The sequence below is a fragment of the Strix uralensis genome, chromosome 13 (assembly GCF_047716275.1).
Source record: "Strix uralensis isolate ZFMK-TIS-50842 chromosome 13, bStrUra1, whole genome shotgun sequence".
In the NCBI taxonomy this organism is placed as follows: Eukaryota; Metazoa; Chordata; class Aves; order Strigiformes; family Strigidae; genus Strix; species Strix uralensis.
Genome location: NC_133984.1, coordinates 12,186,954 through 12,210,101, shown reverse-complemented (window position 1 = coordinate 12,210,101; position 23,148 = coordinate 12,186,954). Strand labels below are relative to the sequence as shown.

At 56.9% G+C, this 23,148-nt stretch overlaps 2 protein-coding genes across 2 annotated transcripts; one reads left to right on the top strand and one right to left on the bottom strand.

Moving 5' to 3' along the window:
• Positions 1-751: 751 nt before the first annotated feature.
• UTP14A (UTP14A small subunit processome component) lies at positions 752-6,575 on the bottom strand. Its single transcript, XM_074882779.1, has 14 exons — positions 6,443-6,575; positions 6,098-6,168; positions 5,789-5,853; positions 5,470-5,612; positions 5,150-5,305; positions 4,087-4,206; positions 3,911-4,005; positions 3,545-3,668; positions 3,376-3,453; positions 2,552-2,921; positions 1,988-2,385; positions 1,727-1,914; positions 1,556-1,655; positions 752-1,204 (listed from the first exon to the last, which is right to left on the bottom strand). The coding sequence occupies exons 1-14, from the start codon at positions 6,500-6,502 to the stop codon at positions 932-934; spliced, it is 2,241 nt and encodes a 746-aa protein (XP_074738880.1). The 5' UTR covers positions 6,503-6,575; the 3' UTR covers positions 752-931.
• A 762-nt stretch (positions 6,576-7,337) lies between these two features.
• ZDHHC9 (zDHHC palmitoyltransferase 9) lies at positions 7,338-22,609 on the top strand. The gene is made up of 10 exons (XM_074882523.1): positions 7,338-7,417; positions 7,825-8,108; positions 16,228-16,388; positions 16,966-17,124; positions 18,094-18,231; positions 18,386-18,434; positions 18,703-18,805; positions 18,970-19,073; positions 19,608-19,776; positions 20,597-22,609. The coding sequence occupies exons 2-10, from the start codon at positions 7,942-7,944 to the stop codon at positions 20,699-20,701; spliced, it is 1,155 nt and encodes a 384-aa protein (XP_074738624.1). The 5' UTR covers positions 7,338-7,417; positions 7,825-7,941; the 3' UTR covers positions 20,702-22,609.
• The last annotated feature ends 539 nt before the right edge of the window (positions 22,610-23,148 follow it).

Here is a 23,148-nt window from a genome sequence, read left to right as displayed (position 1 = left end):
GCTCCCGGGGGACAGGCAGGGGCCCAGGGACCCAGTCTGGCTGCTCCCCCGGGCAGGCTGCGGTGCCAACATGGGAGGAGGCATCGCTGGTGCGAGGGACGCATTTCCCCGGAACAGCAGCAGCTCCGGCTCCTTCGCTCGGGCTGGGGAGCGTTTCTCCAGCTGGCCTGAACACAACATGCATAGGAAGAGAGGCCTGGGGAGATCCCTGCCTGCTCCCGTGCTGCTGCAAGCCCCCGGCCCATCCCTCCGCTAGCGCTGGACACACCAAGCACCGCGCTGTCATCCTCTGAGGGGAGGGGTGGGCAGGAAGAGGGCAGGGTGGCTGCGCCGGGGCAGAGCCAGCTCCCAGCCTGTGCGGAACAGCAGCACCACCTCCCAGACCCCTTTTTCCAGGTGATCGGGTTTATTAGAGCTGGGCAGAAGTTACTTTGGAGCTGCAAGTGGAACTGAGGAGCAGGACCCAGTGGCTAGGCTCAGAGCAGGGCTGCAAGAAAGCCCCTTTAACCAAGATTAAAAAATATATATATATGCTATATTATATATAAGAAAAAGGGGGTATGAGAGACAAAATCCACAGGGCAGGTGCCACCCAGCCCCGAGGGAGCGCTGGCGGCTGCTCCACCCACCCTGCGCCGCGCTCCCAGCCCCAAGCGGTACCTCCCAGCCCGGCCTGCGTGAGCTGTTCCCGCTACACCCGGCCAAAGGCCCCTGCCCCGCGCGGGGCCCCAAGGACAGGCAGGAGGGCAGCAGCTGTCCTGGCCCCGGGGCGCTGCGAGGGCAGCCACACAGGCTGCACAGACAAGGCAGCCCAGGAGTTTTATTGGGGGGGGGGGGGGGAAAGCGGGAGAAGGTACTGGACAGAACCAGGAGCCCCTCCCGGCTCCTCCGCCTGTGCCAGTCCGAGCAGCAGGGACACGCGGGTGCAGAGCTACCGCGCTCTCCTGCGCCGGCGGCGAAAGGGCGGCTCTGGCTGCTGGGGAACAATTTCTAGCGCCGGCTTGGCTCCACCGCCAGCCACAGTGGCCATGTCGGGGACATCCTCGGCAGAGAGGGGCTGGATGATGTGGCCCGCTCGGGTAATGATCCGGGGGGTAGTCAGCTTCTGGAAGGCACGCTGCGTGTTCCACGTGGCACCCACGGGTGTCCGGATGCTCTGCTCAAACTGCTGGTGCCTCTCAAAGGGGAAGGGCAGCTCACTGACCTGTGGGGAAACAGCGCAGCGGGGTAACTCCCCCAGCACCCTGGGGGCTGCTTTTGTCCCATGCTGCCACCAACTCCCACTCACCCGGCACCCACTCCCACTGTCCTTCCAGTCCCCTGCCCCACTGACCACCTCACTAAATCCCCTCGTCTAGCAGATCCCAGGAGGGCTGGCACAGCAGCCAGCCTGTAAATTCCTCCTCCCTCCATCACCCTGCTGGCCTCTGGGTTATCAAAGCTGGAAACGAAGCGGCCAGGCAGGGATTACAGGCAGGGATTCAGGACGTTTTGGGAATGGGTGACGAAGGTTCTGGGCCAGCCTGGCTGCTCACAGAGGCCGGGTGTCACCCACCTGATGTGCTGCCGCATGGATGTTGCGCCGCTCGCTCATGATGACGTGGGGCAAGTGCTGGTCCTTCCTGGGAGGTGCCGGGGGTGGCTTGAGCAGGAACCTGCCGAGCAAGCGAGACGTCAGACCCCAGTGCCAGGCTGAGACACGTTGCTGCAGCTCTTCCACACTTACCGTTTTATTTTCCTGGTGCTGGGCTTCAATCCTGTGCCTCCCCACTCGCCCCAGCCCGGCAGCACCAGGTTCACCGGCTGTGGCTTCGCAGCCTCCTCTGCCTTGCGCTTCTCCCGGCTGAAGTCAGCGACCACGTCATCCCCGGCGAAGGCTTCTGTGATCACCCCTCTTTGGTCGATGCCACCCTCCTGCAGAGAGACGAGTCAGTCCCCTGCAGCCAACCCCACCCTGGGACCAAGGGGCAAAGCCCGTCCTGCTCACCTCCTCCTCCACAACCACAGGCAGGCTAGGGCACTGAACCTGCTGGGGCTTCCCAGCCAGCACAGCCTCCAGGCTAATCATCTTCTTGGCTGGTTTCTTGGCACGCTTGTCCCCAGCTCTGCCTTCCTCCTGCTGCCGCACTCGCTTCTCTGCTCTTGCAGGCACCAGCTTCTCTGCTGTTGCAACCACCAGCTTCTCCTGCTCTTCCACCCGCTCCTCTGAGGCCAGAGCATCAACGTCCTCCATTGTCCGCACCCGGTCCAGCTGCTCCGACAGCAGGACCTCCTCCTGGGCCTGGGGAGGCTGCTCGATCCCGACACTCGCCTGCTCCTCGGCACAGATGGGGTGGATGGGGCCGTCCCCCGGCAGCTCAGGAACTGCCTCCGTCTCATCAGCACCTACGCATTGAGGCAACAGTTGAGAAACAGTCACCCATGAGCAGGGAGGGAGAGAGCAGGACAGCTGTGTGGAACTGGGCAGAAAACAGCCCCCATGACCCCCCTTGCCTTTGCCCAACCCTGCGGCACACCAGACACACACTCTCCGGGGCTGTGAGCTCCCCACCTTGTTCTTCAAGGCTCCTTGCCTGCTGCTGCCGCACGTGCCGTTTCTGAGCAAAGTCTTGTAGCAGAGCTTCCTCCTCTGACAACTCCTCCTCCTCCTCATCTTCCTCCATCTCCTCCTTGCTCTCCACAGCATCAGGCACTGCAACATTTTCAAGACCCTCCTGCACCTTGGGCTCCTCAGCTGGGCCGCTGGGCTTCCCCAGCATCCAGGGATTAGCTCCACTGGCACCCGCAGGGATGGTGGGGATGGTCCCTGACGTGAGGTCCTCCTCAGGCACATCACTTGGCTCCTCCTCAGGCAGCTCCAACCGCACCTTCTGCGTCAGCTCCTTGTTCCTGGCCAGCTGCTCTTGCATGGCCTTGCGGGCCTGGGAGGGGACTGAGATGTTTCCAACGCAGGCCAGAAACAACATGCCCACTCTCCTTGCCCCACCTCAGCTGTCTCCCCCTTTCCCCAACCACCACTGGAGACCTTATTGTGGCCTTTCAATATATAAAGTGGCCTTATAAGAAAGACAGAGACTTTATACCAATGCCTGTAGCAACAGGACAAGGGGCAACTGCTTTAAACTAAAAAAGGGTAGGTTTAGGTTATGTATGAAGAAGAAATGATTTACGATGAGGGCGGTGAGGCACTAGTACAGGTCGCCCAGAGAAGCTGTGGCTGCCCCCTCCCTGGAAGTGTTCAAGGCCAGGTTGGGTGGGACTTTGAGCAACCTGGTCTGGTGGAAGGTGTCCTTGCCCATGGTGGTAGGGGGTTGGAACTAGATAATCTTTAAGATCCCTTTCAACCTAAACCATGCTATGATTCTGTGATCTCACCTCCAGGTCATACTTAGCCATAATGGCCCTGGAGCGGGCCCATTTTCCCTTGTTCTGGTGCTTAAGACTCATCCGCTCCTGGGGGGAAGAGAAGGAGAGAAGCGTCAGAAAGAGCAGCCTCATGAGCAGGGACTTCCCAAGGGCTGGGAGAGAATTGCAAGAGCAGCACCTGCATCCTGAGCTGCTCCAGTTCCTCCAGTCTTGCCAAGGCGGCCTCAGGGTCCGACTTATGCAGCAGCTCAAACTCCTTCAAGGCCTTGCGTCTCTTGCTTTTTTTCAGCACACGATGGTACCTGCAGCACAAAGGCAGAGAGCCAGTGAGTGAGACCTCATGGTGCTGGGCAGGGTCTTGGGGAACACAGCACTGCTGTGGGTGGGACGCTGCCCGACATGTTGTGGATCCTGGTAAGGAAAGTCGCCCTGCCTTCCTCCATGTTTTCGCCATATCCATACACTGGGCAGGGTCAGCTCCAGAGCCAAGGCCAGGACCCAGCCCTCTCCCACCGCACCAAGCCCAGCAATAGCAGAGCCTTACTTCTTGCTCTTGATCTTCTTCTCTCGCCGAGCCTTGGCTTCGTAGTAGGACTGCACAACCCGAGCCTTTTGGAGCTCTGCCCGCCGCTGCCGGGCCTGCCAGGGAGTGCAGAGTGAGGGCAAGCACCAAGGAAGAGGCCTGCAGAGCTGGGACATGGCTGGGGGGAAAGCACTCACCTCCTCCAAGCTCATTGCCTGCAGCGAGGCTGTCTCCTCCGGCGTCAGGAGTGGGTCTGTGATGGGCTGCTGCGTCTTGTGGAGCAGTCCAAAGATCTCCTGCTCCAGGGGAGTTCGGGCCTGTTGGGACAGAACAGACACAGCAAGACCACGATGAGAACTGCAAGAGCCAACACTCCTCTAGACATCCCCATCCTCCCTGGTACCCCTGAGCAGGTCCACAGAAGAGTCCAGAGAAGCGTGCCCCCCTCCTTCTGGGGGCTGGTGTCACAGCCCTGCTCACAGGTCCCACACAACAGCCAAGGTTCACTACGGGCCTGCCTCGGTGCCGTCCCAGCCATCACGCCGGGTTGGGATGGGCAGAATTCCTTCCAGGATAGAGAAAGAGGCTCGCAGGAGACAAGCAGTGCTGACCAGGTAGCACCGGACAAGAAGCATGCAGCACAAGTTCCAGGCCATGCGACACCACGTCCCACCAAAATGGAAAGGGACCTTCGGGCAGATCAAGGCGAGTGCCGGGTATTTCGGGCACTCAACAGGGACTGCCTCTCACCTGAGCACCTGGAGAGCTGGGAGAGCTCTTGAGGACAACAGCGACTCTCCAGTCAGCAGTGCAACCTTCATGGGAACTCGCATTCAAAACCAAAAGAATTCTTCTTTCATAACGAAGATTTACAGAGGCGCAGGCTTTGGCTAACCAAACCCTGCTTCTGCCTCAGCACGAGTGGCCAAGGGCCACCTGCAGGCACCTGGCTCAACCCAGGGACTGGGAAATGGCAGACTCTGCCTGCACATCTAGGGCTGAGAGGCTAAAAAAAGGAGAGGGGACAGAGCAGGCTCCAAATCCTCTGCTCATACCTTACCTTCTCCCAGAGAGCATTTACATATCTACTACATGTAAGGAACACAAAAGACTTCCCTTTGAATCTTCCCAAGCTCAGCGTGCACCTGACCAGAGCCTCAGCTACAGGCTGGGCCTTCCTCACTCTTTCCAGTGCAGCCAGGAGACATCGAGCTGCCCCAGCCAACCCCTGCGAGCTGCGTGACACGCGACAGCACCCACCTTCCATGTTGAAACCACTTGTTCCAGGGGGACAACCGTAGCAATCTCCTGCTTCAGAGGGAAAACCAGCTGCTCCGCCCGTCGGTTCTGCAAAACTACCTGCTGCCATTTACCCACGTCTTTAGAGGTCCTGACATAGGCAGCTTCCCTCACAACCTGCAGGCAGGGGCAAGAAGGTAAAAGGATGAGTAGGGAAAGGCTGACGTAAAGAACACGAAAAGCCTGTCAGCATCAGAGAGGAGTAGGGGGGCACTCAGGGGCTCAACATTACTGCCCCATAAGGCCAGAACTTTCCTCTGCTGCCTGCTTGGCCCACTTACCCGCTCTGCCTCCTCTTTGCTGAGTGGCAGCTCCACCGCCTTCTTCTGTTTCACTTTGGTCAGCTCTTTCTTCACAGTGCTCAGGGCAGATTTGGGACGGATGGGCTGCAGGAGCTCAGACAGAACCAGCTTCTCCCCAGCACCTACAAAAGGTCCCGTATGTCAACACAGGGGTGGCATCACCAACTCAAAGGGCTGCAGCTGCATTCAGCCCAAAGATTTGGGGCAGATACAGCAAATCCCAAGCCGTTAGCTGTGGGCAGGCAGTGCTGTCCCAGTCAGGCAGCAGGAGCTCTGCTCAGCCTCCTGGGGGTCTCACCTTTACAGCTGACATTAAACTCTGACACCTGTGTGCTTGCCTCTGTACGCTCTGCCAGCTTCCGCCTGCAAGAAAAGAAAATAAACCAAAAGGCTCCTTGCGTGCTCCCCGTGTGCTTCTCCTCCAACCTGCCACTACAGCAGAGGAGCTAATGCCAGTGGGAAAGGGAACAGAGCACCCTCGCACCTGCCCCCTTTTTCAAAGCAGTCCTGTGCAGCCCCACAGGGGCAACGGGGAGGAAATGCAGCGTGCCTGCAGCAAGAGCCGCAGGGCCGAGCCACGGGAGCCCCTCAGACACCCCCCACTCACCGCCTCCGTCCGGAGAGGGAGCTGACCGCCTCCAGGAGCTGCTGATGCCGCCGCTCGCCATCCTCCTGCCCCTAGCACACGGCAGACACGGTTACAGAGCCCAACCCAGCCCAGGCAGGGGCCCGGCAGGCGCGGAGCTCGGCCAGAGATAGCCCCGGCCGGCACTACCGGGAGCGGCGTCCGCTCCCCAGTGCCCCGCCACCGCCCGGCCGAGCCCCGAGCCCCGGCCTGCGCCCAGCCAGGCCCCGGCGCCCCCGGCCAGGCCAGGCCGCCCCAGGCCGCATCGGACGGGAGGACGCCCGAAGTTCCGCATGCGGCGGCGACTCCCGGCCCCGCTCCGCTCACCTCCTCCTCGCCCTCGCTGGCGCTCACGGCCGCCTCCACGCCCAGCCAGTCCTCCGCCATCGCCCCGCACGCCGGCCGAGCCGGAAAGCGCCGCGCCGCGCCGTCCCCCGCGCGACCTCAGCCGGAAAGCGCGCCGCTTCCGCCCGGGCTGCCGCCACCCGCCGCGCTTCCGCCCGCCCCACCTGACGTCACGGTTGCCGTGGCAGCGGGGCCCGGCGGGCGGAGGAGGGGGCCGCGCCCCGGCCTGGCCCCGGCGCGGGGAGCCCCTGGGGCGGGAACAGGGGGGCTGCAGGGCAGGGTCTGGCGAGGGGAACAAACAGCGAGCTGTGCCCCTCGCTGCTCCCGTCTCCATAGCAATGGCCCCTTTTTTTTTTTTCCCCTCGGGATTTGGCGCGCCGGGCCCTGCCTTCGCCGGCAGCACGTACCCAGGGGCAACACCGGGCCCCTGCCCCGAACCCCAAGGTCTGGGCGTGCAGCACAGTAGGAAAACGGGTGTGCAGCCCCAAAACGAGCGTGAGGCCGGCGGCTGGGCGGGGACGACGACGACACCCCCTCCCGCCCCCTTCCGACGGGACCACCCCGGGCGCTGCCCCGGTCCCCCGGAGCCACCACCCCTTTCCTCGTCCCCGGCCGGCCCCGCCGCACCGGGGCTGCGCCCCCGCCCCCCCCCTCCCGCGGCACCGCCCCGCCCCGCCCCGCCCCCGGCCACGTGCCAGGCCCCGGGGCGGCCCCGCCCCCGCCCCGCCTCCCCTTGTCCGCACCGGGGCGTGGGGGAACCGCCGCGGAGTGACGTCGCGCGCGGCCAATGGGAAGGCGGAGAGCGGCGGGGCGGGCCGGCGGGCGCGGAGGAGCCAATGGCTGGCGCGGCCCCGCCCCCCGCGGCGGCGCGGGGCGTGGCGGCCCCTCCCGCGGCGCTGAGGGAGCGGAGCGGCCCGCCCGGCCCGGCCCGCCCGGCGCTGCCCGCACCGGCACAGGGTGAGCGGTGGCGGCGGCACGGGCCCCTTCTCTTCCCTCCTTCTCTCCTCCCTTCCCCTCCCGGGCTCGGGCCCGGGTCCGGGTCCCGGTGCGGCCGCGGTGGGGGGGCTGCCCTGCCCTGCCCTGTCCCGTCCCCTCCCCTCCCCTCCCGGTGGGGCCTGTGCGGGGCCGCCCCGCCGCCGCCGCCCCCCTCCCGCCGGGCGCTCCCCTCGGGGCCGAGGGTTTCCTTGGCCGCGCCCTGCTCCCGCTCCCCCCCCCCCCCCCGTTGGTTTCCATGGCGACCCCCCTCCCGGGGCGCGGGGGTTTCCATGGCGACGGCCGCCGCCCCCCCTTGCGCCCAGCCCCGCCGTGGCCCCGCCGGCCCGAGCCGCCGCCCCGGTGCTGAGGCGCTCTCCCTCTCCCCGCAGCCCCCAGCCCAGCCCAGCCGAGCCCAGCGGGGCCCCCGATGATGCCGGGGGCGCGGGCGGTGGAGGAGCAGCGCCTGGACGTGTGGCGGCCGCCGCCGCCCCAGTGACGGCCCCGCCATGTCGGTGATGGTGGCGAGGAAGAAGGTGGTTCGGAAATGGGAGAAGCTGCCGGGCAGGAACACCTTCTGCTGCGACGGCCGCATCATGATGGCTCGGCAGAAAGGCATCTTCTACCTGACACTCTTCCTCATCCTCGGCACCTGCGCCCTCTTCTTCGCCTTTGAGTGAGTCCCCCGTGGTGGCCCGGTGACCCTGCGGCCCAGGGATGGGGCTTGGTCAGGGCTCCTCTGACCGCTGGCCCCGGGAGAAGGCGGGGAGTGTGGCGGAGAGGAGCCTGGCGTGGTGTGGCTCTCTGACGGGATCTGCTTCTTCACCCTTAGCAGATTGACCCTGGAGGTTTTGGGGGAGGATGGGCGCTGCTGGAGCTTTCCCCTGGCTCTGCCTGCAGCCTGACGCTGCCTCTTCGTCCCTACCGGTTGGGCTTCCGTGCGTTGGGCACTTGCGGTTCCCTTGTCCTGAGCACAGCTAGAGGGGATGGGGCTTTGGGGCATACTGCTCCTTGTCCAGGGATGGCCGGGGTGCAAGGGCACTGCTGCTGCAGCAGCTGAGGCCAACACGGGCTGGGTGGGGGGGTTGAGGCTGCGTCCCTGCAAGCCCCCAGGTCAGCCCGATTAGGGAGGTGACCCAGCCAGAGGACTAACAAAAAAGAAGTGAGCTTGGTGGCAACGGGGTTTTGCACTGATCCAGCCTGCCCTGCAGCTGCCTGCTAGGTAGGTGTTGCAGAGTGCTGTGCTACAGCAGACCCTCCCGCAAGCTGAAGCCCTGGTGTTTGGGGAGGATCTGGTCACCCTTTTAGATCAGTTCAGCAGCCTCAAGAGCTGCGGCCCAAGTCTTGGATACTGCCAAAAGAGCAGGACCTGCCCTCTCCCTTCTGAGCTGGGTTGGGGAACTGATCTGGCCTTAGAATAATCCTACAAAAAAAAAAAACCCTCAAAAAAAGAAAAAACCTGTGTTTGCCTAAGCACTGATGTTGTGGGGAGGGGGCAGGACTGCCCCTTTGGCCTTGTCTAAGGATCAGCTTGGATCAGCTAAACAACCATGAAGCTTTCCTTCCTCTGTCTCCATCAGCATGTTTATGTTGTTCTTAGAGAGCTGAAGGTCCTAAACAGTGTTGGGTAACACAAAAGCTCTTTCAGCCAGGAAAGCAAGTGGAAGAAACTGCTTGTTGGTTAAGCCCTGGCTATTCCTCCAGATACATAAAGCACTTGGCCCAGATGCTGGCCTCCTAGACGTCTTCCCTAGATCAAGGAACTTGTCTCAACTTCCCTTGGCCTGGCACTGCTTCCCCTAGCTCCTTTCGTTAGCGGATATCTCTGGCAGCCTTGGAAAGGGCTTTCTGGAACAGTCTGCCAAGGCTTGCCACATCCCAACAGCAGTGATGAAGTGGCCAACATTGGGTCTCAGTCAGGTATGAGACTGGTTTTTCTGCTTAGTCGTCGTGTAGCTTTAGAGGCAGGTGCCGTACAACTGTAACGCGAGGTGTTGGGGTTCCCGGGTGTGGGAAAGCCCAAATTATCCCTGACTCAGTCTGAATTCAGAGGTATGAAGTGACACCACAGTTTGTTTTGTTGTTTGGTTTTTTTCCCATCTGAAAAATGGGGCTAAGACTTCCTGCCTTGCAGGAAGAACTAATAAATATTACTGCTCCAGAAACACTTATTACTGCTCCAGAAACCCTTATTGCGAGGGATAATTGCTCTCACTCCCTGCGGAGCCTGTCCTCAGCAGAAGAGTGAAGCCACATCACGCTCTGCCATGTTTGCCCTCACCAGCTGGCTGCCGGTGTTGCGTGGGGCAGAACAAACCAAGGCTGCCTTTCCAGTCCTAGGTCGTGTTGGCAGCACCGGCGGTGCGATGGTTAGCTTGGCCGTGGGTGCAGCGGGTACGTGACTGGAAATTCCTCAAGAAGCCTCTTCCTGTGCTCTGGGAGGCAGAGGCCTGTGGAGGGGTCGCTTGTGTCCCTGCTCATGCTGAGCCATCCAGGACGTGCCTTCTGCATAGAGCTCGAGGGTGGCCTCTGCAGGGGCTGCTGGCCCGGGGAAGTTTCATTGGGAGCAGAATTGTCTCTGAATTTTAGTGAAATCAGCTGAGTGGTTTTGACTGGGGAGATGAGGAAAAGTTTGGGAAAATCCAATATATCCGTTTGATTCTCTCAATGCACAACACCTTAATGCTTTCTGTTTGAAAGAGATGGGTTTGTTTTGAAATTGTTTGGGGATTTTTGAATTTGGGATAGGGATGAAATGTTGCCTTCCCAACCAGAAACACTCCACAATGTCTCTGCTTCACTGACCAAGCTGAGAAGATGAACAGCTTGGCTGCTCGAGAGCCCTGCTTGCCCTGTATGCCTTCTGTGTCCGTTAGGGCTTTTGCATGAGGGTCTCGGCCTTGATACCTTTGCTGTCTTACCCATTCATTTCAGCTTTTGGCAGATTCTTTGGCGTTTGTGTGGAAATTCATGGGTTCCCCCTTAAAGTTTGTGCTGCCGAGGAACAATTTGGGTTGTTGGGATCTGGTTTTGGAGAGAAGCAGACTGTGGTGGGTGGAGGAGTCCTTTTAATTCTTGTACGCTCACTGCAGGGGTGCCTGTGTTGTGAATGCTTATTTCATTCAGCTGAATCACTTGCGCAGTCACACCTTGTCTAAACAAGGCTCGGGGATGCCTGAAGCCAGAAAATGTCTTGCTACTCGATCCGAGCCAGTGCGGGTTTGATCCTCGCCCTCCAGGCTGCTCTGGCTCAGCTCTGATTACAAACGCTGTCGCTGGAGAGCCGGTGGTGACTGGCATCGCACGTCATGAGATAAGCTGCCGTGTTCCTCGCTGAAAGAGTCCTCCCCAGCCGTGAAATGACAGTCTCTCTGTTTGGGCTGCTGCTAGTGGTATTTTGGGTTGTTTTTTTTTTTTTTTTCCTCCAAGTAGCTCCAATGCCATCGGCTCATCTGCTGCGTTTCCAGTTGAATGGTCTGAAGCCACCTCAGCCCCGTGCGTGGGAATTTTTATGTTTTTATCCCCTAGACAGCAGAGCTGTGGTCTAGAATAGGGTAAGTCTTTTCATCGAGGAGTGAGCAGGACCCAGAGGGCTGACTGAGCTATCAGGGCTGTACCTGGAGGTCCAGCTCCTCCCTCCCAGATAAAGCAGAGGGCCTGGAGCTGGCTCCTGGGGAAGTGCTCTGCAGCGTCTGGAGCCCTCTGCCCAAGGGCACCTCTCTTGCCACCACCTTGGCAGGAAGCAGTCCTGCTGCTCCAGGGCTGAGGCTGGTCCCCGCGGGGTCTGAGACCTATATTTAATTGGGTCTACTCTATGACCTTAATGTGTCATGTAAAATTCTGTTTAATACCCTCTTGGCGTTATTTCAGACACTTAATGGGTATGTCAGCTTTTGTGATAGGGCGCTTTGTTGTCTAACTATGCTTGTGGTATTTGAGCACGAGGAGAAGCCCAGGTAAAGCACTTGTGAAATCTGTTTGGGAATAAAGATGATGGGATGCAGCATCCTCTCTTGGGCTGCTGGGATTTTCCTCTTTGCAGTTTGCCAGTGTGTCTGTAATGGCCCTCCCGAAGCAAGAGTTCTCCACGCAGCCCTCCAAAGCAGCTGCAAGAGAACTGAATTTCTTTTGTCTTCAGCTTTTCAGCATGAACGCTTGACGTTTGTAAATGTTATAGGCAAGATAGCGCCGTCAATGCCAAGCTCCTGAGTGCAGAAAGGGGCTGCTGTTTGCTTTTCCAATAACCAAGCATGTTTATCGCTTTATTTATTGTTCTACTTTCTTAGCTATGTAGAGATTAAAATTTCTTTATTTTCTGATGAGTTGAAAAAACCTCTGCTGACCCTTCATGTGACTTAATTTTTTTATTTATTTTTTTTTCCAAACCCCAAAGATCCAAGATTTTGCACTGATAAAGAGGTGCTTCCAAGATGGCTTTTACCTCTCATTAGGTCTATGTCAAGCATTGTCAAAACTTACACACAAGTTGATCGGTGCTTTTTAGTAGTTATAGTTTGTCTCTGTAGAGGTAAACTTGTTGGTATCCAGAGTTCAGCTCGTTTTGCCTGTAAAGACGTGTTTCTGCATGAAGTGGCTGCTCCCGGGTTTTTTAATTGCATGCCCTTTTTCTTGTATGTGGACTCCTTTTCAGAAGACAGCTTCACCCTCACTGAAGCGTGCATGTCTGTAGCACCCCCATTTCCCCACGCGCAGCTCGGGGTGCTCTCTTGACTGTGTGGAGATTTGAGTGTAGCTGGGAAAAGAGCAATAGTGTTGGCATAATGTTTCTGTCTCTGGTCTAAGGTCGGTTGCTGCATCGGTTGGGTTGGAAGCGTGTGCTGGCAGTGGAACTGCGCTTGAAGTGGGTCTCTAGCGAGCATTTTCTGTGTCGCTGTTGACAGACAGGAAGAGTTTCTGTAGACAGCTCCGGTTCTGCCTGAGTGCTGCTTGGGAAAGGGCCGTGAACTTGTAGCATTGCAGTGTAGCGGTTACCCAGGTTTTCAGAGCGACTGTTTCCACGCTTACCGCAAGTACATCAGCTTCTGGAAATCGTCCCAGGTCTGGGAGATGCAGATGACTGTAAGTGCTCTGGTGAGGGTCAAACATTTGGTAAAGATGCTACTTTGCTTTGCTCACATTCGGGACAAGTACACGGTGTGGTTATTTTGTTGGTTTAGGAAAGTTAAATAGGTGATTTGCAAGTGAGATGTAAATGAATTATAGAACAGAGCTTGAGCTGAATCCTGGAGGGACCTGGCTGTGAGATGTGCTGCTTGATGGCTATGGCTGAAGTCCACTTCCATCGGGGCTGGCATGTTTGTTTTCCCCTTCCTCCAGAGCTTTGTTCAACGTGCTGGTTACAGCAGACTTGCCCAAGTGGTCGCAAAATAATCGGTCAAGCAGTCCTTGCACTGTGAACTCACAGCACCTCCCAGCTGCTGATTCTTGCTGCCTCCCCACTCCCTAATGATCTCTTTGTTTAAGCCTTTCTCACCCCCCAGCCACCCCCCCCCCCCAGCCCCATGATGATGAGTTCTGATAGTGCTATTATTGTCTGCTTTTAGATGACAAAATGCTCAAGAGCACAGATATGGGAGTGGAGGAGGAGCGATATCCTTACATGCCAACAGTATGTCTCTGTTGACTCTCAGCTTTCCCAAACAAAAGATCTTTAAAATGTCTGTTCCCTAGCAGTGCAAATGAATTGCTGAGCGTAATCGTGCTGGAGACGAGGCGTAGACTGAAGAGTCCCCAGCGCTAGTGACTGTCATGTCAAAGCCTCACGTGGAGGCCTTACCTGTTGCTCAGCCATTCTGGATGGCCCTTGGCTTTCTCTGTCGTGGCAGATGCACTGGGCATTCCCTGGAAGTCACCTTCTGAAAAGCAACACTCTGTCAGTGCAGGGAGGGACTGGAGGCAGGCAGTGGGCTCCGTGTCAGCTCTTGGGATGCCGTTCAGTGCAGCCGGGGTTTGTCTCCTTCATCTCTGAGCTCGCCCCCAGGCCGTGTTCCTGCAGATGGGACGCTGCTGCCAGCCCTGCCACTGGGGGAAGCAGGAGGGCCCTGCTCGGCCTCTGCTGTGCCAGGACACGCCTGAGTGACGGGGTTGAGAGTCCCGCACAGTGCCTGGGTGTTCAGTTCATGCTGGAGGGACAATGGCAACAGGACAAGGGCTTTGCTGAGCAGACATGTCATGCACTTTGGTGAATGGCGGCTGAAGGAGCTAGTGTTAATACTTCCTTGTGTGAGTTTCTAGGTATCTTTTCCCCAGCAGACAGGAGAGCAGGCATCTGGTGTTTTCTGGGGCTTTTTTTTGTCCTCTCCTCTGCCCACCTCTGGGCAGACAGGCAGTCTGTCTGGGATCGCTTACCTCCCCTCCTGAACTGGGGACCTAACCTGCCCTGTGCCTGTGCCACGCTGAGAGCTAGACCAGCTGGATGGTGCCGTTTCCCTTGCCACAGTGGAGAGGACGGTCACGCACTCGTCTCTCTCATCTCCTAAAATTGCAGCCTTCTTTCTATTCACACGCCACGCTCTGCGATGTGGTAACATCAGTCTTGAGGCCACCTTGCTGTGCCTCAGGGGCAGCAGGACTTGCTGCATCCCCAAAGGGCAGGTTTCCTTACAGAGATGTGTAGGAAATGGTCAGCAGGGAGTGAGTCACATCCCACCCTCGTGCTCAGACACAGATTGAGTGGGGACCGCACTGGTCCCTGCAGGGACTGATCCCGTTTATTCCTGAGTGCCACTGTGTAAAGCTTTCAGGTCTCTGCCTGGGAGAGTACACCCGGCACAGATTGTGTGCTTGCAGGTAATAAATCTCTTCGCTGACAGTACACTGGAGAAACTTATAAGGTGTCAGTGTATAGCTCAGGCTGGAAGCTCTGGTGCAGTTTTGGCTCAGCTTTGACACAGTTCATGAATCCATATTTTAAGCCCGTAATATGTTCGTGTTGTTACAACGGTTATAAAAGCTGTCTTGTCAGCTGGACAAGGGTCAAGCTGCAGCCCTTTGAGGCAGACCGTGTCCAGCCTTTAGAAGAATAAACTAATATTCCTTCCCAAAATGGGATCCAAGGTTTCTGTTTAATTGCTGACTGACTGGCAGCTCTCTTTCTAGACTTTGGCCTTGCAAAGGGAAAGCAAAGTTATCTTAGGCTGCCTAAAGACGGTAAGCTCAGCCCTCTGGCCACTCAGCTTGGCTCTTCAAATGCAGGCAGGACTCTGCACGTGGACGACTCCAAGGGTTGTGTTGTTCTGAGTACTGCAGAGTCTGTAGTGTCTAAAATTAACAGCATTGGTTTAGGGGCAGGCCCTGTGCATAGCTGCGGCCAAAGCATACTGTAGCTTCAGTATACAGCCCTTTCTGTACCTTGTCAGACGCAGGGGACAGTTGCTGAAGTCAAGCAATGGCAAATTGAAGCCTAGGAGCCTTCCTGCAGTGGATGGTGGGCTTATAGATTTTGGTGCTGTAAAGGAACCAGCTGGAGCTAGAAAGTTTATTGTGTTCTGAGATGCTATGGGTGGGAAGGCTATGCAGAATTAAATAGTTAATGCTATGGAAGTCATAGAAATCACCTTGCTTAGGATGATGGATCCACTGGGGAGGATAATCCCATGCCTTTCACTGCAGTAGCCTTACGCTTTCTTGGAGAGCAGCTGTGGATGGGAGCAGAAGTCTGGGTTGGATCCACCCCTGTGGAGTCAGGGCTTAGTAGAAAGCCTGGGTGCTCAGCTTTGTTGGGAGGAACCCAGGGAAGCAAGGTGTGCAAGGCATGCACAAGCATTGGGATTTGGGTGGTGTTTTGTTTTAAACCATAAGAAAGATCCATAGAAACTTCACCCCAACATAAATGGAGTTTTCGGAAGAAATAAGGATAAAAAGATGTTTTCTTTCAGCCCACTACATCTCTAAACCATGACTTCTGTACAGGCCATCTGCACGGCCTGTGCTGGCTGCAGTGCCCATGGAGACATGTTTGTGGGTGTCCAGAAGTGACACGGGCCACAGTGAGATTAATCTCCTTGTTCCTTTTGCACTGCCTCAATCAGCAGGATTAGCAACATAAATTCCTCATTGGACCTTTTTGTATTTAAAAAGCAAACAAACCTTACGCTGTGTTTCCTCTCTTGAGCTGGGGTTGTCTTGGGTCAGGAGCCTTTCTACTTTATTTGGAGCTTCTGAGTCCAGAAAAGTCAAAGGAAGCCAGAATTCTTGTTGCATGGGAATGTTGCACTTCCATGTGAATCCATTCCCGAGAAGCACAGGACACAGTTAATCCCTGGAAAGTAATTTTTGTGGTACTGGAAGCTGCTGTCTCTCTTTAGGGGACAGCCAGAGATTCCCACCATGCTTCTGTGCCTTCCAGCTCTCCCCCATGGTGAGCTCTCAGACTAGGCCTTGGGTGCTTCCCCAGAGGTAGGGTCCATCCCTTGGCAGTTGGCTGCAGCCTGCACCTCTAGGCAAGACCCCTCTAGCAGGCTGGTCGCCTTTCTGATGTCGCCTGTGACTCTGAGAAAAATGGGACTGGAAACAAAACAAAATGCTGGAAAGTATTCTGTGCCTGGCTGGTTAAAAACATAGTGGTACTTCAGTTGTGGCTGGTCATTAGAGCTGCCCCAGGGGTGTTTCCCTGTGGTGGTGGGATCAGAAGGAAGTGCTGAGCAGCTGCTCTTCCCCACATGTAACCTGCGTTCAGAAAAGTCTGGCCTCTCATGCCTTGCCAGGCTTTCAGGCCCTGGCTCGGGCAGACCTTGCGGTGGTCTGATTCGTCGCCTGCTGACGTCTCTCTGCAGGTGTCGGTACCTGGCAGTCCAGCTGTCCCCAGCCATCCCCGTGTTTGCAGCAGTTCTCTTCCTATTCGCCATGGCTACGCTCCTGCGGACGAGCTTCAGTGATCCTGGGGTGATCCCGAGAGCCCTGCCTGATGAGGCAGCCTTCATCGAGATGGAGATTGGTGAGTGCAGAGCCAGCCGAACTGGTGACAGCTAGGAAAGCCTCTGTGTTTCTGGCATATCTATAGGCTACACGCTCTGCAGAGCCTTTCTTCCCAGCTGGCCCTCCAAAAGTGAGGATTGCCCCAGATGGGGCATTTTACCACCTGCTGGCTAATTCTGCTTGGCTGAGTCTCAAAAAGATGGTGCGATGTACCTGCTTCCCTTTCTGGGAAACTTTTCACATGCTGTTTTCTCTCTTGTAGCTGTGTGCATACAAACTCAGTTTACTTTTGGGAAGAGGTGCAGGAAGCTTGGTGTGGGCCCCTTGATCCTTCAGGTAGAGAGGAAGTTTGGTGAATGCAGGTGACATGCCCAGCCCCCAGCCCCTCTCAATATGCCCATGAAAGCTCTGCCATCTCTTTTTCTGCCTCCAAGCTGCCAGGTTGGCTCTGGACCTCACGAGCAGAGCTGCAGCCACTGGCTCCAGACCCAGCAGGCTCTGATCCCACGGGTAGGAAAAGCAGGGAGGCAAGTTGTTGTTTGAGGCTTCTCACATTGTAGCAGCAGGTCTGAACTCTGCTTGGTTCTCTCTCTCAGAGGCCACCAACGGGACCGTGCCACAGGGTCAGCGCCCCCCCCCGCGGATTAAAAACTTCCAGATCAACAACCAGATAGTGAAGCTGAAGTACTGCTACACATGTAAGATCTTCCGTCCGCCCCGTGCCTCTCACTGCAGCATCTGCGACAACTGTGTGGGTGAGTAGAAGAGATTGTGTCTGTTCCTGCACCTGGGTGTTAGGTGAGGACCTTTGGAAGAGAACAGGTGAAGGTCTGCACCCGGTCTTGCTCTGTATCATGTCTCACACCACACGCCTGCTGAGCAAGCCCAGAATGGTGGTGTGTGAACAGGGGACAGTCTGCCTCATCTTAAACTCACGGAGCTTGAGATTTGCTCAGAACCTGAAGCCAGATGGTTTATCTTTGCCAGTACTTCTTTGGCAATAACTAGTCTAACATAAGTCTAACTTGTCCATGTAAACGTACGGTCCATTTTTGAGGTTCACTGAATGGCTGGGCTAGAGGTTTCCAGTGGTGAGCTGTGTCTTGCCTAAAAGCAGCTCCTTGCATCAGTGCAGAGATCCTACCATTATGTTGAGTACCCCTGTTTTTTGTTCCCCTTGCTGCATAGCAGATGCTCTCTTAGCCCTTTTGCTTATCATAATGGGCTCGTGTTTAGCATCCCTTCTCAAGGAAGAAGTCCCATGCTTTTGGATCATTTTCCTCCTCTGCAGGTTCCCAGCCCTTTGAGTGTTTATGAAGTTCCTTGAAAACTCTTCTAATTATTCTAGTAGGAGTAAAGTGGCACATGGGTTAGATAAGAGCTTCTGAACCCCCAGACCTTCATCTAACCCGTGTGCTGCTTTAGGAAAGGCTCTTATACCTCAGGTCTTTGGGGGAGAAGACATGCATGGGGCCAAGCTCTTAAACTCTATCTTAATGTGCACAATGACTCATTAGTAAAATGGTTTTGCACTTTCTTACTAGGCCTCCCCTTCTGGAATGGATCCATGGTATTGGGCCCTGAGTTAGCAGAGGGTTGGACTTGATGGCCCAGGGAGTCCTTGTCAGCCTTGGCAATTTTTGAGTTCAGAACACAGGAATAAATATCTGGAGGCAGGCAGGACCATGCTAGAGCAGCACTAATCTCCATCTTCACTTTCACAGAGCGCTTCGACCATCACTGTCCCTGGGTGGGCAACTGCGTGGGGAAGAGGAACTACCGCTATTTCTACCTCTTCATCCTCTCGCTCTCACTCCTTACCATCTACATCTTCACCTTCAACATAGTCTACGTAGCATTGAGTGAGTCTGACTGCGGTGAGGTGGATGGCTGGGCTGGCTAAGGGAGGTGGGGCATACAGATGGTGTTGCAACCCCAGAAGTGATGGAGTGGGAAAGGGAACTGGACTCAGTGTCAAGTTCCAGAGAAAAAATATCTCTTTCTTTGTATTGCCAGAATCTCTGAAGATTGGGTTTCTGAACACATTGAAGGAAACCCCAGGGACATATCCTTCCACAGTGCAAAGGGGTTGGCTTCTCCAAAGATGGGGTTTATGGAGGGACAAGTCTTGATGCCCAGGCTTCTCTAAGGAGTCTTTCAGGGCATTTTCCCTCATGATTACAAGGCAAGGAGCAATGTTGTGGCTTTTGAGGAGGGTGAAACAGAAAACTGTGTCTAGGAGAAGAGGAGAAGTTAGGGTAGTATGGCTGGGGTAGTGACACAGCTGGGCTGGGACTTTTCCCAGGCTGTTCCCAGTCCTTAACTGTTCTCACTGTACTGGAGGTACTCATCTGTTTCTTCACCCTGTGGTCGGTGGTGGGATTAACTGGGTTCCACACCTTCCTTGTGGCACTGAATCAGACAACCAACGAAGATGTAAGTAAAGTCTTTCTGTTTCTCTGAGCCATCTCTGTTTCTCATTGCTTCCTCACTGTGTCTCAGCTGTGTCCACATTGCTGACGTGCTCTGGGGCTGGGGGCAGATATTGGTGGGGCAGGTATCGGTGGAGTAGACCTGAGCTTGTGCCATGGCTGTTGCAGATTAAGGGGTCCTGGACTGGGAAGAACCGCGTGCAGAATCCCTACAGCCATGGCAACATAGTGAAGAACTGCTGTGAGGTGCTCTGTGGGCCTCTGCCCCCCAGGTAAGCTCTTGAGGGGCAGCCCTGCCATTCTTGCCCCCAGAGCCCAGTGCGGGACCCTGAGGAGCTCTCCTTGCTTGGGTGCAAGACCTGGCTGCTCTTCTGCCAGTGCTGTGTGTGTTGAGGGCTTCTGGAGGTCATCTGGGACATGGATGGATGCTCTGGGGAGGAAGGTCTTGTGTTGTCTTCCTTGCATATCTTCAGTTATTTGGGCTTGTGATGTGCTCCCTATCACCGTGTGCTCGGGAAGCGGGTGGAGGAGTGGCTCCCCTTCCCTGAGGCAGTGTATGGAGCAGAGGCTCTTCCCAGGGTGCTTGTTTTGGTGGGCCCCCACCCTCTGAACTGGGCTACTCTCCAAGGGACTTGGTTTTCACAGGAGGAACATAGATGCTGTAAACTAGGTTTGGGCTGTGCGCAGCCTGTTTTGGAGACGAACCCCTTCCACTAATGTTTGTCTTCCACCAGCACTTCTCCTGCCAGGAAAAGTCAGCTTTGGGGGAGGTGTACACCTCTGACGGTGTGATTCTGTTCTTGCAGTGTCTTGGACAGACGGGGCATCTTGCAGCAAGAGGAGAGCACAGCTCAGGAGGAGTCATGCCCACGGGGTTCCAGCACTCAAGAGCCCCCTGCTGCTAAGGGTCCTGGTGGGCAGGCAGAGGAGAGCAGCGCTCAGCAGAAGGATGGCAGCGTTCCTCACCTGAGTGCCGTGAGTGATTCCCAATATGCGGGGGGTGAGTGGGATGCGCCTGCCTAGAGCTCATGGCTCTTTGGGCCAGCGGAGAGAAAGCTGATAGTGTGACTTAGCAGGAACAAAGCAACACTTGGGGCCTTGCTGAGAGGCCGACGATGAAAAGTCTGTTTTCAGAACAGGAACCAGCGTCTCTCTGGAGCTGGCTGGGAGGGTGCTGGGCTCCTCTGACTCCTAGGTAAACCTCAGAGGAAATCACAGCTGGCTGCAGTTTTGGAAATATCAATTCTGCCGTGAGAGCACCCAGGAGCTGGCACTTACAGAGTCTAGGAGGGGTGGGAGGTGGCAGGCATCGTGTTTTGGCACTGAGTGCAAGATGAAGGGTTGTCCCCAGGAAGGGCCCTCACACATGTGGGATCTCCATCCTTGGATAAAGCCATTGCCCCACTGGATATGGCTCTGAGCAGCCTGCTCTGTCTTTGGAATTAGCCCTGCTTTAAGGATATGGTTGGGCAGGAGACTTCCAGAGTGCCCTTCCCACTTAAATTATTCTGTGAACATGGTGGGAAATGGCTGGGCCTATTCTTGCTTGGGCATGAACTGCTGTTTCTCTGGTGGGAACAGTCCAGAATACTTCTGCTGGAGCAGTCCAGTGCTCCAGATCTTCATGAAGCTGCTGTTTTGCCTGTTTGGTGGTCCCTGGTTTCTCCTTTTCCCAGGCACAGCTGAGACCTCTGCCTAGTAGAGCTGGAGGCAGGAACAGGGCAGCGGGATCAGGCATCTGTGTGCTCTGTATTGGGGTGTATTCATGTAAGTCACTGCTGTCTTCTCTCTGCAGGTCCCTGCGCCATCCCTGAGCAATGCTGAGATGCCTGAGGAGAAGCAGCTAACGTCTGGGGAGCTCCCGGTCCCACCCCAGGACGCTGGGCAAGCAGAGCACTAGCATCTGCTTGAAAGGGAGAACTTTCTTGTTTTGTCTAATCAAAGCTGGAAGTGATAGAGGAGAGGAGGAGATGGGCTGGATGGCAGGCAAACGATTCCTCATGGCCATTTTGCTTTAGTCATTATTCACCTCGATGCGCAGGCGGTGCAGGCTGGCGCTGGCCTTGCACGGTGTCCAAGGATAACGAGCGTGAGTGGCCCGCCTTGTCACCGAGGGGCACTCGCCACCACTGAGGCCGGTCTGCCTGCAGGCCGAGGCAGGACCTCTTGCTCTGCAGGTGGTCCTGGATGCTAAATACCGGCTTGGTGGCCGGAGCCATCCCTACGTCTGGCCCTGACTTTCTGATGAGGCGACTTGTGGTCAAGCAGCTCAGAAGCGACATTAGGGTCGGCCTGCTCCCTACTGCTGAGGAATCCTGGTGGGAAGGGGAAAGCAATTTATGGCAGTAGCGTCCTCTCTCCCCTCCTCCCTCCTTCCTCTAATCTGTGGCATTGTTTTATTGGTTAACGTGGCAGGGGTTGGCAGGAGACATTTTGGTGCCAAAAGGGCCAAAACAACTGGGAAGGTGTTCTGCTGGCAACGATTTTTAAAGTAGCTTCCTTCCCGTGCTCCTTCTTTTCATGTGACTTAGCCGGTGCGAGAGCAGTCGTGGCGGGGGCCCTCCTTCCCGTCCTTCCCCGGGGCTCACGCCTAACCTGGGCCTCGGGGGAAGGAGCGGGGCAGCCTGTGTCTTCCTGCCGCTTGTCTCCGCCCTGCGCCAGCCGCAGAGCGGTTGTGCAAGGGGGTTGTATCAAGCTGCAGGGGAGGGTCTGCCTGTGCCACTGCCTCTCGAGCTAGTGCTGGGGCTGCGTTTGCTCCCGGGTGCCTGTGCTGAGCACAGGCATGCCCTCCCCTTGCCTGCCAGGCTGTGGCACGCCGCTCAGCCACCGCTCTGCAGAACCTCAGTCCCGATTTTGTGTCGTGTCGTCGTGTCCTGTGTCCCCCCCTGCCTTGCCCTGCATTTCTCAGCCATCCTCGACTGGCTTTCAGAGCCTTGAATCTTCCCGGGGCTTTGCCGGCTGTCCTGGGACTGGCTGTGCAGTGTTGGCCATCTGCGCCTCCTCGGCAGAGGAGGGAGGAGAGGCCAGGGCCCGGCGGCGGTGGGAGGCCTCTGCACTGTGGCAGGGCTCTTCTGCAGCAACGCTCCCTGTCCTGCGCCTGGCAGCCGGGCTGGGAAGAGCCTCATGTCTGCGGGGTGTCCGCAAAGGCCGGCGAGGGAGGGAAGGCGATTTTGTGCCCTGGCAGCTCTCCACCCCGTGCCACGAGTGCTGGCTACTTTTGTGCCTCCCCGCAGACATGTGGTGAGTTGGTGGCAGGTGGGGGATGTCCTGCCAGGGCAGTCCTGCTTCTTTGTGATGCTCCTGCCTGGCAGCGTGAAGTCACTGCTCCTCCTTCCCTGGCCACATATGCCATCCTGCTTTGACAGTGGCATGGAACGGGGAGCCTTGTCCCTCCGGAGCTTGATGCGTGCCTCCCAACTCGGTCCTCTTCCCTGGCCTCTCGCAGCGTTGACCTGGGCCGTGCCTGGCGGCGGGTGAAGTGGTATTAACGTGGCGACCGGCGCTGCCCCCTCTCCCGTAGTGCCAGGGTCACCTCTCACGGGTGAGAGGGCAGAGCTGCCGCCCTGGGCTCTGGCAGCGGGCTCCCAGTTGCCCTTCAGCTGCTCCCTGCTGGCATTTACCAGGGAAGGAGCCCGGGCTTCCCAGTGCCAGCGGGGCCAGAGCTGCCCGGCTCACAGCCACTGCCACCCTGCAGCCAGACCTGGCCCAGCCCCAGGCTGCTGCTCCTGGCCCCATGCACACCCCGCCGGCGGTGGGATCTGCCCCTTCTCTCCCACCCGCCCCAACACGCTACTGACCAAATCTCAAACTCGTTGTGAAAAAGTGTATTTTTTGGTTTTACTAATCTATTTTCTAATGCGGTGTGTCGAGTGCTGCCTGCTGGGGCCGTCACGGATGCTGCCTGCACCTGTGGTTCCTGTCTGCTCTGTTCAGGTTCTCCGTGAAGGAAGTGGGGGTAGGGTGAGGGTTGGGGTTTCTTTATTTTTTTCTTTTTTTTTTTTTTTAAATTTTAAAACAATGAAGGAAACTTAATTGGTTTGAAAAATGGCTGAGCTGTAGCCTCTGCCTCTGTCTGTGCCTCCCTAAGCCAGCTGCCTCTTTCCCCTTCCCTGGGGCTTTCCAGCCTCTACATCTCACATTTCCAGGGTGTCTTATCTGCGTTGTCTTATTTGCGTCCTGCTGTCCCCCCCACGGCAGGTGGAGGGGAGTCTCAGTGTGCAGGTGCTGTGGCTTGGGCTGAGCAGTGACAGATCCCAGTGAGTGCAGCCATGGAGTGTCCTGGGAAGCTTTCAGTCCCTTCCCCAGCTCCCGCCCCAGGCCATCCTGGCGGTTAGGAAGCAGGCTGAA